This window comes from Bipolaris oryzae (assembly GCF_000523455.1).
Source record: "Bipolaris oryzae ATCC 44560 unplaced genomic scaffold scaffold_121, whole genome shotgun sequence".
NCBI lineage: Eukaryota > Fungi > Ascomycota > Dothideomycetes > Pleosporales > Pleosporaceae > Bipolaris > Bipolaris oryzae.
The window spans coordinates 46,988-62,038 of NW_006911397.1; the positions used below are offsets into that span (position 1 = coordinate 46,988).

The window sequence follows — 15,051 nt, forward strand, 5'->3', positions numbered from 1 at the left end:
GTACGGGTCGTTTTGTTTCCAAGATCTTTAGATGAATAGCACGTCGATCGTTGTCCAGGGCACGTCATAGCTATCAGGTATATATATCTTCGAAGTTGGCCTCATGGTTTGAAGGCCACCAACAAGTCAACAGTTGCCAGTCACACACATTCTCTTTGAGAAGGTTTTCTTTACACCTTTCTCTCTTCCTTCTTTGTTATCCATTCTCTCGATATCCTAGCGATATTCGTACATTCACTTCGGCTGTGCCACTTTGTCCCTGTTACCCTTCACTCTCCTCACTCAATCACTTTTCAACGTTTCTACGCAGCTCACCTGAACGACTACCGCAATCATGAGGTCTGCTGTCATTCTCGCCCTTTCGGGATCTTCCCTTGCTCGTAAGTCTTCTCTTGATGAATCTTGTCTCAAGCATTGACTAACATTTCCAAGTGCCTTTTGGCGGTGCCATGAACGCCATGTTTGGTGCTAAGGAAGCCCGTGAGGCTCAGGCTCCTGCACCAGAGAACATGCCCAACTTCCCAGGTGCTGGCTTCCCCGCCCCTACTGGAACTGGCGTACCTTCTTTCCCTGCGCCCACTGGAGGTTTCCCTGGTGGTCAGCCAGGAGGTCAGCCAGGAGGTCAACCTGGCGGAGGTTTCCCTGGTTTCCCTGGAGGCCAACCAGGTGGCCAGCCAGGTGGTCAGCCCGGAGGTCAGCCCGGAGGTCAGCCTGGCGGAGGTTTCCCCGGCTTCCCTGGAGGCCAGCCAGGTGGTCAGCCTGGAGGTCAGCCAGGTGGTGGCTTCCCGGGTTTCCCCGGTGGCCAAAATGGAGGTCAGCCAGGTGGTGGCTTCCCGGGTTTCCCCGGTGGCCAAAATGGAGGTCAACCCGGAGGTCAACCAGGTGGTGGCTTCCCCGGTTTTCCTGGTGGTCAAAACGGAGGCCAACCCGGAGGCCAGAACGGTGGCCAGCCCGGAGGTCAGAACGGTGGCCAGCCCGGAGGTCAGAACGGTGGCCAGCCCGGAGGTCAAAATGGAGGTCAGCCCGGAGGTCAGAATGGTGGAGGTTTCCCTGGCTCCCAAGGAGGCCAGGCCCCAACAGTAAAGAGGCTCGCAGTCAACTACGGCCTTGCTCCCACCCTACATAAGAGGGGACAGGCCGCTACTCCCTCTCTGCCCGAATTCCAGCTTCTGTCCAAGGACGGTAGTGCCCCAGCTGCTCCAGCTGCAAGCGCACCGGCCACTGGTTCTCCTGCTGAAGGTGGCTCTCCATACGGCGATGAGCCCGCTGGAGGTGCCCCAACTGAGGGCGCTCCTGAGGCTGGCGCTCCCGGTGCTGGCACTCCTACTGAGGGTGCCCCAGAATCTGGTGCCCCTGGTGCCGGCGCCCCTACCGAGGGCTCTCCCGAATCCGGTGCTCCTGACTATGGTACTCCCACTGAAGGTGCCCCAGGTGCCGGTGCCCCAGGTGCTGGCTCTCCCGGCGCAGGAACTCCCCCCTTCCCTCTCCCCACCGGCGCCCGTCCTCCCTTCCCTCTCCCCACTGGCGCTCTTCCCTCCTTCCCCCTGCCCACCGGTGGTTTCCCCGGCGGCCCAGGTGGACCAGGCGGTAACGCTCCCTTCCCAGGTGCTGGCGGTCCCGGAGGCAACAACGAGAGTGGCAAGCCTGGTTCCGGTGGTTTTCTCGAGTGGCTCAGCGGTCTCTTCGGCAAAGGCAAGGGCGAGGGTGCCGGCCAAGGCGAGGGTGCCGGAAAAGGCGATGGCGAGTCCAAGGGCGACTACTAAATGGCTTGGACTAAACGATTATCCATGGGCATATGGACTCCATCTGACGGATCAGTGAAAAGATTGAGTGTCTAGACGACACGGGACCCTTTTTTTGGACATATATACATTTCCCTTCTTGTATCAAACCTTTTTGGCAACTTAAATACACGCTCCTTACTGAGAATCAAAGACATTTTCTTACACTGACATTGGAATACAAAAGAGTGATGTTTGGCTTGTGAATTTGAATTAGGGATATGAAAATTGTTCTTCCTCCTTTCGGAATATACAGACCATCACATCACGTAATCACTGTGCAGCTATCATTGCAAAGTATTCCATGGTTGCATGCTTGGCCTGTCACGGCACCGCAAACCCAGTATGCACTGTGATATCTATACCACCTGCACACCATATATATTTATATATATCTACTACAAGAATGGCAGTTGAAAGAGCGAAGTGAAGAAGTTGACCGCCGCCGTTGAGGGGAGCGAAGTCGGGTATCTCAGAAAGCCATTTCTCCGTCTTTTGTATCCTGCGCTATGCCTTTGAACTTTTTTTACAAGGTTCCTGCACCTTGTTCTTTCATGATGGTCGTCGGGTTGAAGAGACGCCTTCAAAATGCTGGTGTGTGTATGTATATATCGAACACCGCATTTATTTTGATAACAAAAAAAGAAGAATAGAGAAAACAAAACCTCAGATGTGTTAACAGAAACCTCCGAGTTACGCTTGTTGAAGCGCAAGAGAACTGTGCAAAATAAAAGGCCGTCATGTGTTGTTGAACACAGATAATTCGGTCGAAGTATTTCCCAGGAAACGCCGAGAATGATAATTAGTCTTGCTGGGTTGAATGCAGTAAGATCATTAGACATGATTTTTTTCGTGTCATATTAGTTAGAGACAGCCAAGCTCTTCATGCCATTGGTAACCTCGATTGCTGCTGCTTTGGCGACATCTACGAGGCTTGGGCTTTCTTCCTTGTGGGTGCCATTGGTTCCATTGACACCGTTGGCACCATTTGCAGTCTCGCTACCATTTGCGTTAGGAAGATCGGCAGACGGTGTGTGCAGCGGCTTGTCCATGTCCTTGACCTCTAGACCATTGAAGATTGGGAAGATGCCACGGGTAGCGTGGAAGTCATTGTGGACTAAAACACAAGTCAGTGAAGGGTTCAACCAATCTAAGCGGAGTTAAAACCTACCAATGTTGAGAAGGTACCAAGTGTCAATGACGTCCTGGATGACGTAACGCGATGGGCTGACACCTGCGTGACAGTTTGCCCATTGCTGGCCGAGTCTGTAGAACTCGTCCTTCCAGGCTAGAAAGCTGACTGTTTCGACAATTGTTGGCTGTACAATCTCCTTGCCTGGGAAGACACCCCACGTGACAGCGTTGGGTCCTTCGTTGGGGGCATTCGTCTTCAAGTCGCCGTCCTTGTTCACAGCATAGTAGGTGAATTCTGGGTCGCGCTCGAGACGGGTAATGATCTCGGCGATGTGCTCGGGTGAGACAAAGACCTCGAGGTACGACTTTTGGTAGACATAACCGTTGCGTGGACCCCAGCCAAAGACGGGATCAGACGATTTGACGCCGTTGACAGCAGGCTGAGAGTTGATGGTGAGGAAACCACGTCTGTTCAAGTCGATGAGATCGTCGCGAATAGATGACGCCTCCGCGGTAATGGGCTGTTCACTCCATGGCAACGATTCTAACTTGCCCTCCATGTAGCGTACAAACAGATTGGAGAAATCCCTGATGGTCAATGGCGTGCCCCATAGCTTGATATTCTGCTCGTTAGTGCCCTTGAGACCGATACCATATGAATCCAATTCTCCGAAAGCAGGTGATCGCGAATCTCCCCAACGGCCGTTAGGAAACTCGTCCCAGTCTTGAGTACGTGCAACATAAGAGCGTTGTCGGTTGCGCCAGAAAATGGGCCGTACATTCTCTTCGCGTCGGTTGAGGGCCAAGGAGGGTCGCCATGGTAGCGGCTTCTCGAGTGGAGATTCCACATCTGGCAAAAGTTCAAGCTCCTCGAGAACCATGCGTGTGGCTTGTGCAAGGTTCATTGTGTAGCTGAGGTGAGTTAGTACAAGTAGTATAGATATGGTCATGTGGCAACAGTAAGACATACAAGTGTAGATGGGTAATACCGGCGTCAATCAGCCTCCGGCACATGTCAGCGACCAATGTCTTGCCAACTTCACGGACTTCAACATCATCGTTTTTGACAGGTTCCAGAGCCTTTGTCCAGTCATCGGGAATGTGGCATTTTGTCCATTGGGCTCTTCGTAGAAAGGCGGCGTGGGTGTGAATGGGCATGATGCCGGGAATAATTGGAACATCGATGCCCTTGGCACGGACTTTTCGTACCCACTCGAGGAAGAGGTCTGTGTCGTAGAACATTTGCGTTACGATAAAGGAGCCTCCAGCATCGACCTTTTCCTTCAGGTGATCAATGAGCTCATCAACATCGTCGTTGTCATCGCTGCCTTCCGAGTATCCTGCAACGCCAATATCGAAGTGGTTTCCGTACTTTTCCTTGATGTAGACAACCAAGTCCTTTGCGTACCGGAATCCGCCAGCCGTTGCCTCCCATTTCTCTCGCTCACGGGGCGGGTCGCCTCTCAAAGCCAGAATGTTTGTGCAGCCGGCCTGGTATGCTTCTCGGAGGGCCTCGTCGAGCTTGGACTTTTCCATGTCGGTGCAGGTAAGGTGCATGCAGGTCTCGAGACCGTAGACGGACTGTGCGACCTTGACCATTTCGCAGGTCAGTTTGGAGTGGCGGCCGCCGGCGCCCCAGGTAAGATCGATGAACTGGGGGCCGAAACTATGCATGCGGTCCATGCGGTCATAGAGGTTTTGGACACCCTTGGAGGTCAAGTCAGCGCAGTTGCTTTTTGAGGACCCTGGGGATATGCAGTACCTGTGCGGTCTTTGGGGGAAAGAACTCGAAGGAGAAGGTCGGCTTCCCTTCGCGCTTCGCCTGAGCGAGTTTCTGTGAGATGTGCATGGTGGGCAGGGGTTAGAGGAAACAACGAAGGATGGGATGAAGGAAGGGAAAAAAAGAAGGAGAGAAGAAGAGCAGAGAACGATTCGATATCGAGCAAAGAGACTCCGTGGGTACACAACAGGAACAGGTTGCACCCCGCGATGGGCTCACTACGGTGTGTACAAGGATGTATGGGTTCGGTCGGTGTCGAAACTCCGACGGAGCTTATCCAAAGTATCGTTTGCGGGCCCAGCGATCAGCAAGTGTCCGCGACATGTAAGTACGTCAGCTGGTTGGAGTGGCAGCGTGTCAGGGAGCAGTCTGTGCCAATCCGTCTGTCAGTTGTTCAGGTCAGGACTACAACGTGTCAACGAGGCGGTGATGTGCAGTTTTCTCTAGCTCGCAGGTGATTGGAACGAGGTTAGCGCAAGGGCGTGTAGTGAGTCCGGAGGTGACATCGGAGCACTGGCAAGCGAGGCCCATCTTCGGCCACATAATACCTCGCCCCGTGTGCTATGCGGTGAAGAGCCTGCCATGGCCGGCGAGACAGCAGCGCCGGGCGGAGACTGAGTGTCAGTGCAAGTGTACGTGTATAGCAGAGTGGACTTATATGTATACGGGCGAGATGTGGCATCCATGTGGTGGTAGTGCTGTATGGGAGTGTCGGCAGTGCTGTTGCCCCACACTCGAGCTGCGAAACCACCCGCCGTCCCACATCTTCCACCCACGATGCCATTGTCATGACTGCCCTTCCCCGGGTTTTCCCAATACGGCAACCCCGGGGCGCCATCATTGTTGCGCAATTCAGTCTGCACTACTACATATGCAGTACTGCTACCCTGTGTACTCTCTGCACATATGTAGGATGCCGTCGTGTTCACGCGCAATACAATGACAAACCAGCTTTTTCATCCTTGGCTGCTCGTCCACCCCTCCTGACATCTCCCTCTTCCCCTCCATCTCCATCTCCCCAGACACCCGCATACCCACTACCGTCATGCCTCCCATTGCTCGGCCCCGCCGCATTGTCGGCGTCTCGCTGAAAATGTACTTCGACCTGCCCAGCACCCTCTCCTACATCCGCGGTGTCCTCCAACTCGACGGCGATGCCTGGAATGCCCGCACCGATCTCTTTGTCATCCCCGACTTTGTCTCCTTGACCGAATCGGCCCGCATCCTCGAGTCGTCGTCCATTATCCTCGGCGCTCAAGACACCTTCTGGGAGGACAAGGGCGCCTACACAGGAGAAGTTAGCCCGCTTGTCCTGAGACAGGCCGGTGCGAGAATTGTGGAGATTGGCCATGCCGAGCGGAGAGCCCTCTTTGGTGAAAATGACGAGACGGTTGCAAAAAAGGCAGGGGCTGCTGCGAGAAACGGCCTTATTCCACTCGTATGCATTGGCGAGAAGACGCATCATGGTGTCGCTTCAGCTGCCGTCGGAGCTGCTGTAGACGAATGCACCCCCCAGGTCAAGTCGGTCCTGGCTGCTGTGCCCGACGATACCGAGGTCATTCTGGCTTATGAGCCCGTGTGGGCCATAGGCGCAAAAGAGCCTGCAGACCCTGATCATGTAGTCATGGTGACAAAAGCGCTGAGGTCGCTGGCTGCTGGCCGCAAAGGTCTAACAAGAATCGTCTATGGCGGCAGTGCTGGCCCAGGCACTTTTGCAAAGATTGCCGACGGCGTAGACGGCTTGTTCTTGGGCCGCTTCGCACATGATCTCCATAATCTCAAGAAAGTCATAGAAGAAGTCGGTGGTGCTTGATGCGTTTGAAGAAAGAAAAAAACGTTTCCATATCCCAAGAATGCGACATAGTGGAGTTTCAGACTGGGACAAGACGCCGGTGGAGTGACAGAGAGAGAGAGAGAGAGAGAGAGAGAGATCACTTGACATCCCGTGACTGTCCACTCGCGCATCACCTACTCTTCATTGCAGTAGTGTACATGACGAGATCGTGCTGTGCTCTCATCGCCCTATGCTAGGTTACTTCTGCCAGTCTACAAGGCCGAATGGTATGTGTGACGTCCCTTCTTTACCGCTATCGGCTCGCCATGTCTTGCCCATCTACGAGAAATGATATCGAATTCATTTGACCTACGCAACAGTGCAACGGCGTGGCTGATATGTCAAGGCGTGCCCAGCATGCATGCGTACGGCTAGATTTTCATACGTCTTTGAATCCTCGGCCTGGGCATAACCACTCCAGCTTTCATCCATGGAGTTGAGCCCGGTAGCCTTCAAGTCACAACCATTACGAAGTGCGGTCCGGTCACCCGCAATTCGGATATGCGGAACATGCAGTCTCAGTGACAGGTGGGTGTTATGGGGGTGACGAATAAGCTTTGCCTCTCTGTCTCGATGATCGGATAAGCCGGGTACTCCTGTCAGCGTTGAACGTCTAACCATGTCCAGATAACAACCCCTCTAGTACCCTACCCGACGACTCTGCGAGATTCTGAAAACAGCATTGTTCAAATGACGGGTCCATTCCACTCAGTTGCACTCGCTCCCCGGAGGCTCATTTCCAGGTCACTGCTTGACCAGTCATGGTTTTCCAGATCAAGTTAGACCGCTTTCAATACGGAAGGTGTCTGTCATTTTGGTTGATCCTTTCCGAGGGCCTTTCGGACGAGCGCAGCCTACACTACTCGCCATGTGTTCTAGGTGTGCGTGTGCGTCACGCCAGCATGGCTCGATGCTACTCACCCCTCAGTAGTTCAGTGCGGGGGTGAAGTCTTCGATCAATGTGCACCAAACACCGACTCTCCCCTACAAGCCTGATCCACCCATCGTGGCCTTTCGCCGGTCCATGCCGGGATGCTCTGAGCCTTGAGAACCATCATTCGGCCCGGCATTCGATGTCGGAGTAACATGGTTCGTCTCAACACAGAATTGATTGTGCGATTGGCTTGCTCTGAGCCTAACCACAACAGCATAGGCGACCAATGTTGCGTCTTCAACTACCACGAGCAAAAGTTGTATGAGGGGTACTTTGCCCACAAACTAAGGTATGAGGAAATAAGGCTGGGCTGGCAACCATACGTCCGGGTTTAGCGTTTTTAGCGCCTTTCCCCGCAAACTCAACCCGTTAGCGCCGGTCCGACGATCGTTTGGCTGCCCAGTCGAGCTTCCCCATCCACCCCCAGCTTTCACCTGCCGTTTCTCCGCTCGACTCCTCGAGATCGGCCATATGGACTAGAGTCATTGGTCTTCTAATGGCCATTGCCTACCAGGCCCATGTACGTGTCATGATCCCTGATGCATACCATTATCATTGTCACTTGTTCGGGCGGTATGATCGTCGAGCTCTTGACAATACAGAGTGAATAGATTCATCCAAGTGTACAGGGTGCCCCCATGAGAAAAGGTGGATGAGGTACTGTGTGGTATAATCATGGCACCAGCATCCATGCCAGAGTGGTATACATGCAGAAGAGACGCTGAGAAGATGCTTGGTGTTTCCAAAGTGGCTACTCCCTCCACCCCGCTCCCGTTCCTAGGGTTGTTTTGTCACGGAAGCCACGTTCTCGATTACGAAACGCCTCCTCATGACCTGAACGAATCAAGGTCTGGATCCATTGCCGGCCCTAACCTGGCCATGCCTGCCTTCCCGCCAATTCGATTTCCTGTGCCATGCTCAGGGCGGAGCCGCAACGGCCGGTCATCGTATTCATCCTGCATTGGGGCATCTGTACGCCGCCTTTTGCATACTTGGTGTTGATCACTTGCTTTCGTCCGCAGCCACGCTTGTTCGTAATTGACATCTGTGCTCCGGGTTTCCCGAACATTTATGACCCTTGCTTGCTTCATCGATTGTCGTGTCTACCCTATATTAGCTCTCTCCTCCCCAGTCTCTTAGCTTCCCATGTCCAATCACGATATTTCTGCAGATACCACCGCCTCCCCTACTTCCCCCACCCGCGGTCATTACGACGAGCACTTGATTCTCAACTCCGATTCTGCAACAAGCGCACCCTTCGATAACCACACAGTCTGTATGGACTCGCCAAACGGCGCTCATCTGAGCCCAACTCGGGACGCAGAGACACTGTCGGCTGGATCAACTGCAAGGAACGAATCAACAGCAAGAACCATGGATGTCAACAATTGTTTGGAAAAGGACTTTTCACAGCCCAATGGTGAGATCTCAAGATATTGCTGGTTACAGCTTCAAGCTGACAATACTAGGATATGGCAACGGCTTTCCTGGGCACCTCAACCTCGATGCTTCAGTTGATTCCAATACCGCGCTTCATCATATCCGGACAGCAGGCAGTATTTCCATCTCGCCAGAATTGTTTGAGAAGCTCTATCTCTCGCCCCCAAATAAAGTAAAAGGCGAATTAAGGAAGACCTTCGGCAACCCCACACCAATGTATGCTTTCTGTGTTTATTTGGTCTTCCTTTGACAGCTACTAACATTGCCAGCGCTATCATTGGTTTCTTGCTGTCTCTGTTTCCGCTGAGTATGACTCTTATGGGTTGGCGAGGCGCTGGAGGTACTGGCGCGGCGAACATTGGGTGGTATTATTTTGCCGGAGGTCTTCTAATGGTTCTTGGTGGCCTTGGTGAAGTATGCATAGTCTTCTCGCTTCACTGAAGACGATACTGACTGTCAATAGTGGATTCTAGGCAACACCTTTCCATTCGTCGTATTCTGTTCTTTTGGGGCTTTTTGGCTAGGCTTCGGCGCTACACTCCAGCCGTTTTACAACGCATACGGGGCATATGCCAATCCCTCAGTCCAAGGCAGCACAGGTCTGGAGTCCGTCGGCTTTAATGTCGGTATCGGTACGTCAAGAGCAACATAAAACGTGTATGTGCTTCTGACTTTTGTTATAGCATACTTCCAAATCGCCATGGCCATCCTGTGCCTCATCTTCCTCATCTGCTCCATCCGTACGAACTTGGTCTTCTTCATGATCTTCTTCAGTCTGACGCCAGCATTCGGCCTTCTAGCGGGTAGCTATTTTCAGGCTGCCAATGGCAGGGCATCTCTTGCTAAGAAGCTAGCCGAGGCTGGTGGTGCATTCTGCTTTGTTGCATGCTTATGCGGATGGTACATATTCTTTGCTATAATGCTGGCCAGTGTCGATTTTCCCTTCAATATCCCCAGTAAGTTGCTGATTATGAAAATGACCGCTTTTGTACTTGCTAAATCAATACAGTTGTGGACCTGTCCAGTGTAGTCAAAGGGGCGAGCGAGAAACGCAAAGTCGAACACGTTGAGTGAACACGCACTGCGGTCAGTAAGTCATCGAAATGGGGTGAGATGTGTTCGGGATGGCTGGTGTGCTGGTTGCCAAGGGGTTGGCCGTGGGACGGCAAGTAGATGAAACTCATGCTGTTCGCATCACACGACCAAAGGTGAGATTGCGAAATGCCGCACATATAGCCAAAAGGCTGCTTGCCAATGTTCATAGCTCTCGTAATGTTCATATAATCACATATGCCAACGAGAGATATAGTTCTGATGGATCATAGCCCAACACTCGTCTGAAAGGTATCCCAGGGTTCCTTGTCCACTTGGTGGACGGACACTACCGTGGAAACACATCGGTTGTATGAGCATTGCGTTTTGCTGGAAGCGCCAGAAGCACAAACTCTCACAGCTGACAGCTGGTCTGAGACAAATTATTTGAGAGGGCATAATATCTCAGTCTGCTTTCTCGACGGTGCTGCGTTGCGCATTAACATTTGTGTAACAGGAGTGACATGTCTGACACTGGGAAATGATTTGCGGGTCTGCTGGTCCGGACCGTTCAAGCAAACCGGTGGTTCGTGCGTCTATACCAGTACTTATATGTGTACAACACACGAACAGGTCACGATAGTTAGCCAAAAGAAAGGAAATTCCACCCATGTTCACTGATATCTCGACGTCATTTCATAAAATGATTTACCCGGTGGGAGTAGACAGCATGCAGCAGAACACGCGTCACGACATTGCCCCCACAACACAGCCGCGGAGACAAATGAGTACTTCATCAAGTAAATCCTCACAATCGCCCAATTTCTCTCGTCCATATCTGCAACAGACAGTAACAAGGAAGCCGGTTTCAAGATCAACTGGCTCGCTTCCCCTCGCAAACGCAGCACCAATATCACACCAAACCATCATTGTAACACAAAAACCACACATTAGCAAAGGCCACCAACCCGTCCGCACAAAAACACGACGACGACCAAAAATGGGAACCTACTTTTTAACAGGCGCAAACCGCGGCATTGGCCTCGAGTTTGTACGCCAACTCGCCGCCAACCCCTCCAACACCATCATCGCAGGCGTCCGTTCCAAATCCATCGACCTATCCGACCTCCACTCCCTAAACTCAAACAACAACATCCACATTGTCGAATGCGACGTCGGCTCCCTCGATTCCCTCTCCGGCATCGAATTCCGCGTCGCCGAGATCCTGAGCAAAAAATCCAGCAACCTCGACTTCCTCTTCAACATTGCCGGCATAAACGCTACCAGCAGCGACACGAGCCTGACGTTGGACCCAAAAAGCATGGCCGAGCACATGCAAACCAACGTGCTTGGACCCGCGAAAATCGTCCAGGTCCTCCGCAGGTACCTCGCTCGCGGCGCCACTGTGCTGAATATGTCGTCGGGCCTCGGTAGTCTGGCTGTTTCGTCCGAGATTACAAAGTGCTGTACATATAGTATGTCCAAGGCGGCGCTGAATATGTTGACGGTGCATCAGAGTAAGGATTTGAAAGGGAATGGAGTCAAGGTTGTTTGTATGGACCCGGGGTGGGTTAAGACAAGGATGGGAGGGGAGGGGGCAGTGCTGGAAGTGCAGGATAGTGTGAGGAATATGTTGGATGTCGTGGCGAATTTGAAGGAGGCGGATAGTGGAAAGTTTTATAGACAGGACGGGGAGATCGTACCGTGGTAATCGGGTTCTTCGGGAGGGGGGGGGAATACATTAATTACTTTTACAATCTTTGGATGAGAGACTGTGTGTTGCGAGAGTGTTCAGACGTCAAGATCCTTGTGCATATCCATGAGTTCGAAGACATTTTTAGATCTCTTGATGTTTTCCTGTTTCCCACGCCCTTTTTTTCCCCCATTCTTTTGAAACCACCACATCCCAGTCTCGATTTTGACGGCCCGAATAGTGTGCGATGAAACTACAGGTCAATAAAGAGAGTGGATGTAAATGGTTGAAAATTTCGTTTTAGAATAATTCTCCTATCCTATCAAGCTGCCACATCAATCGAGACCAGGTAGTGAGCCCCTCTTGTTCAAAGTTCCCTGTATCTCGAAGTTCCTTGCTCAGGCGGACAATAAAATTCATGCTTTTCAAACCAACACGCCGCAGTACACCCCTCTCTCAGAGTGTTCGACGTGAAGTATCATCTCGCACAGTCTCACTTCGAACGAGCAAGACATTCCATTCTCGAGCCTCACCCACTCGCCTAACGAGTCACCGACTCATCGATATAAAGCCCTTGAATTTCACCCTTGATATCCTGAATACTCCTTGTACAAACAAGACCCACGTCCCTCTAACCTCTACCCTAACTTAGCCCTCATCCTGTAGCACACCCCTATCCTTCTTCCCCCCACAAGTCTTGCCTTTACAAAATACACATCCGCCCGCCTCTATTCCTACATCAACCTCGACATATCCTGCGAAATCATCCAGTTTGCCCTCTTCCTCGGCACTGCATAGTAATGTCGAAATCTTCCTTTTGCGTTTCATATTTTTTTTAGTCATCACACGATAAAAAAAATTAGAAACCCCCCCCCCCCCAACAAGAAGTCCTGAACCACACACCAGACACAAGATTTCGATCAAGACTTCTCTAATCAAAACGATGATAGAAGAAAAAAAACGGTAGTATACTGTGATACCCATCTATCCAAGTCCCAAGCCCATCTAACTCCCGAAAAATGCAACGCTAAGCCCTACATAGCCACCAGCAACCCAAAGAAAATACCTTCTCAATACCAAAATCTATTCTTCTTGTTCAGCCAAAAAGAAGGGGAATGCTACGCAAAACACGCTACTCAGCCAACGCTTCCATACCCAGTCACTCTGACCACCCCCATCCCAACTCTCTTTACACAGCCTTTGGTCGCCTAAAAGGATGCGCTTCGGTGTTGAACACCCACTCATCAAGATTGATCATATCAGGGGTGCTAAATATGAGATAAAAATACTTGAGCGTCTCCGCCGTCCAAAACGACTCCATCTTGTTCTCAATGTTCTTGTCACGCGCACTTGACTGCCCTGCTGCACCAGACACAGTAGAAGTAGGAGCAATAATAGTAGGATCTTGTGGTGCAGCAAATGTAACGTCGCGGACCTGGCCGTACGCATACGTTGTTTCGGTGGCAGCAACAATGCTGTTGAACATGTCCCATGCGCTGTCAAGGTAGTGCCGGTCACCTGTGATGCGGTACATGATGAAGACGGACTCGATTGCTTCGGGACGAAGTAAATATCTGCGATCGCGAATATTGGTGAATCCAGTGGGAATGCTGTATTTTTCAACGGCGGCATCGAGGTCGTCAATGTACTTGTTGCCGTAGTGGGTGAGGACGCTTTCGGCCCAGGTGGTGCGGTTCCAGGGACAGGAAATGCGCGATTTGCACGGGACCATGTCGAAGGTTTCGGGCATGATGCCGGTTTGGGTGGCGGCATAGCTGTAGACGCAGCCCTTTGTGAGTTTGGCGCCGAGGTCGACATGTTCTTTGATGGAGAAGATCCGGCCTGCTAGACCGAACATGCCGCCGATGAAGCATGTTAGGTGCTGCATGGTTGGATTTAGAGTGATTTGGTCGCTATAAGCAGACACGTCGCCACAGAGTAGCAAATTCTCGCCATGGTCCTTGTCAGGCACCATTGGTCTGAAAAGCATGTACTCGTCAATCTTCCTTGCAGAGTCGCGATACAGCTTCTCGTACACGGGCTCCACACCACCGAGCAGCGCATGCATTTTGGGAAAGTACTCGTACGTGCTATCTGCCAGCGCGCCAATCGAAAAGGAGCCCGATAGAGTAAAATCCTCACGCGCAACATTGACCATAGTCGGCCAAAGCCCCGGTATCTTTGTGGAATTCTGGACATGGTCCATAAGTAGAGTGACTCTGGCTACAGCGTCATAATACTTTGGCTCAGACGTAATCTGTGCAAGGCGCGTAAACTCCATGGTTAACGAGCCAAGGCAGGCAAAGCAAATATTAGTCTCGGCATCAAAGGCATCTCGGTCGACCTTCTTGGCCCTTTCCACACTCATCCAGCCCAGTGGTGTGTTGTTTGTCGTGTCAAAGGCCCGGTACAACATTTCTCCAAGTTGAATTGCTTTCTTAAGCAAGATTGGCTTGCCGCTCATGTCGTATGCGCTCAGCAAACCCCCTAGGTATCGAATTGTCGTTTCAAAGACGCTGACACTCGTGAGGTTCGTCCTGCCGAAGTCGATTGCCGCAACTGCCTCTACAGCCTCGTCAAACTCTTCTCGAAGGCCCATAATCCATAGGGTATCGAGTGAATCGACCAAGGTAGCACCCCAGCCGCCAAACGACTCCTCGCCTTCTGCCGTGACAGGCTTGAGCTCATCCTGCGCCCAAGCGTATGCCCTGTAGCTCTCCCACGTACGCTTAAAGACACTCCGTACTGCAATTCTTTGCGACTCCCTCTGTTTTCTCTGCGCACGCGTTTCGGGAAAGTATTCAGCCTGGATGGGCGGGAGTTTGTGGGGTTTACTGGTCGGTAGCGGGATGTAGGACGAAATGCGGTTTACAAAAGGGGCTTTGCGCCAATCGTACGACTGCTGCGATTCAAGGCTGGCGAGACTAGGTCCTTCGTGCATGTACGCTTCGTGGTCTTCAAAAGGAACAGCCAACGGGTCGATGGGCTCCCCGAAGAACCTGTAGCATACGCCGAACAGGACAGCCGCACCGAGCGCGTAGAGCAGGAAGCGTTTGTGTTGCCGAGACATGGGCTGCTGGTATGGTGCCCCGCGGGGCACTTTGATCCTACGCATAGTAAGACGTGCGGTGGAAACTATAGTCGCTCATTGAGTGAACGATTTAAAGGAGATTGGAACGACCAAGTAAGCAGCCACCACCGGCCGTGTACTGCCTACAAGGCTGGACTAGAACAATTGCACCGTGTCAGAGTGTCGAGTAAGTAACAGAGTGACAGGAGGTGCTTAGTGCAAAGGTGCTGACCCGGGGGCGTTGTAATATACGAAATATAGTGGAGATGGACTCGGCGCTTTAGGACACCTCTCAGGTGAGAGACAACGTAGGGGACGGGACCCATATGCCAAGGCAACATGGATTGCCGATC

General features: G+C 52.1%; 6 protein-coding genes across 6 annotated transcripts; 4 read left to right on the plus strand and 2 right to left on the minus strand.

The window, feature by feature from the left end:
* Positions 1–334: 334 nt before the first annotated feature.
* COCMIDRAFT_7408 (uncharacterized protein) lies at positions 335–1,763 on the plus strand (the record flags this gene model as incomplete). Its single annotated transcript, XM_007692162.1, has 2 exons — positions 335–380; positions 433–1,763. The coding sequence occupies 2 exons, from the start codon at positions 335–337 to the stop codon at positions 1,761–1,763; spliced, it is 1,377 nt and encodes a 458-aa protein (XP_007690352.1).
* An 878-nt stretch (positions 1,764–2,641) lies between these two features.
* On the minus strand, positions 2,642–4,764 carry COCMIDRAFT_28378 (uncharacterized protein; the record flags this gene model as incomplete). The annotated part of the gene is made up of 4 exons (XM_007692166.1): positions 2,642–2,898; positions 2,953–3,827; positions 3,886–4,622; positions 4,678–4,764. 4 exons carry the CDS (start codon positions 4,762–4,764, stop codon positions 2,642–2,644), a joined length of 1,956 nt encoding a protein of 651 aa, XP_007690356.1.
* Positions 4,765–5,740: 976 nt separating this feature from the next.
* COCMIDRAFT_7410 (uncharacterized protein) lies at positions 5,741–6,508 on the plus strand (the record flags this gene model as incomplete). Its single annotated transcript, XM_007692163.1, has 1 exon — positions 5,741–6,508. The coding sequence occupies one exon, from the start codon at positions 5,741–5,743 to the stop codon at positions 6,506–6,508; it is 768 nt and encodes a 255-aa protein (XP_007690353.1).
* A 2,233-nt stretch (positions 6,509–8,741) lies between these two features.
* COCMIDRAFT_101675 (uncharacterized protein) lies at positions 8,742–9,977 on the plus strand (the record flags this gene model as incomplete). The annotated part of the gene is made up of 6 exons (XM_007692183.1): positions 8,742–8,883; positions 8,933–9,119; positions 9,173–9,317; positions 9,367–9,535; positions 9,587–9,859; positions 9,913–9,977. The coding sequence occupies 6 exons, from the start codon at positions 8,742–8,744 to the stop codon at positions 9,975–9,977; spliced, it is 981 nt and encodes a 326-aa protein (XP_007690373.1).
* Positions 9,978–10,935: 958 nt separating this feature from the next.
* Positions 10,936–11,646, plus strand: COCMIDRAFT_101713 (uncharacterized protein; the record flags this gene model as incomplete). The annotated part of the gene is made up of 1 exon (XM_007692184.1): positions 10,936–11,646. The coding sequence occupies one exon, from the start codon at positions 10,936–10,938 to the stop codon at positions 11,644–11,646; it is 711 nt and encodes a 236-aa protein (XP_007690374.1).
* A 1,171-nt stretch (positions 11,647–12,817) lies between these two features.
* COCMIDRAFT_101694 (glycoside hydrolase family 47 protein) lies at positions 12,818–14,743 on the minus strand (the record flags this gene model as incomplete). Its single annotated transcript, XM_007692185.1, has 1 exon — positions 12,818–14,743. One exon carries the CDS (start codon positions 14,741–14,743, stop codon positions 12,818–12,820), a length of 1,926 nt encoding a protein of 641 aa, XP_007690375.1.
* Between the last annotated feature and the right edge of the window lie 308 nt (positions 14,744–15,051).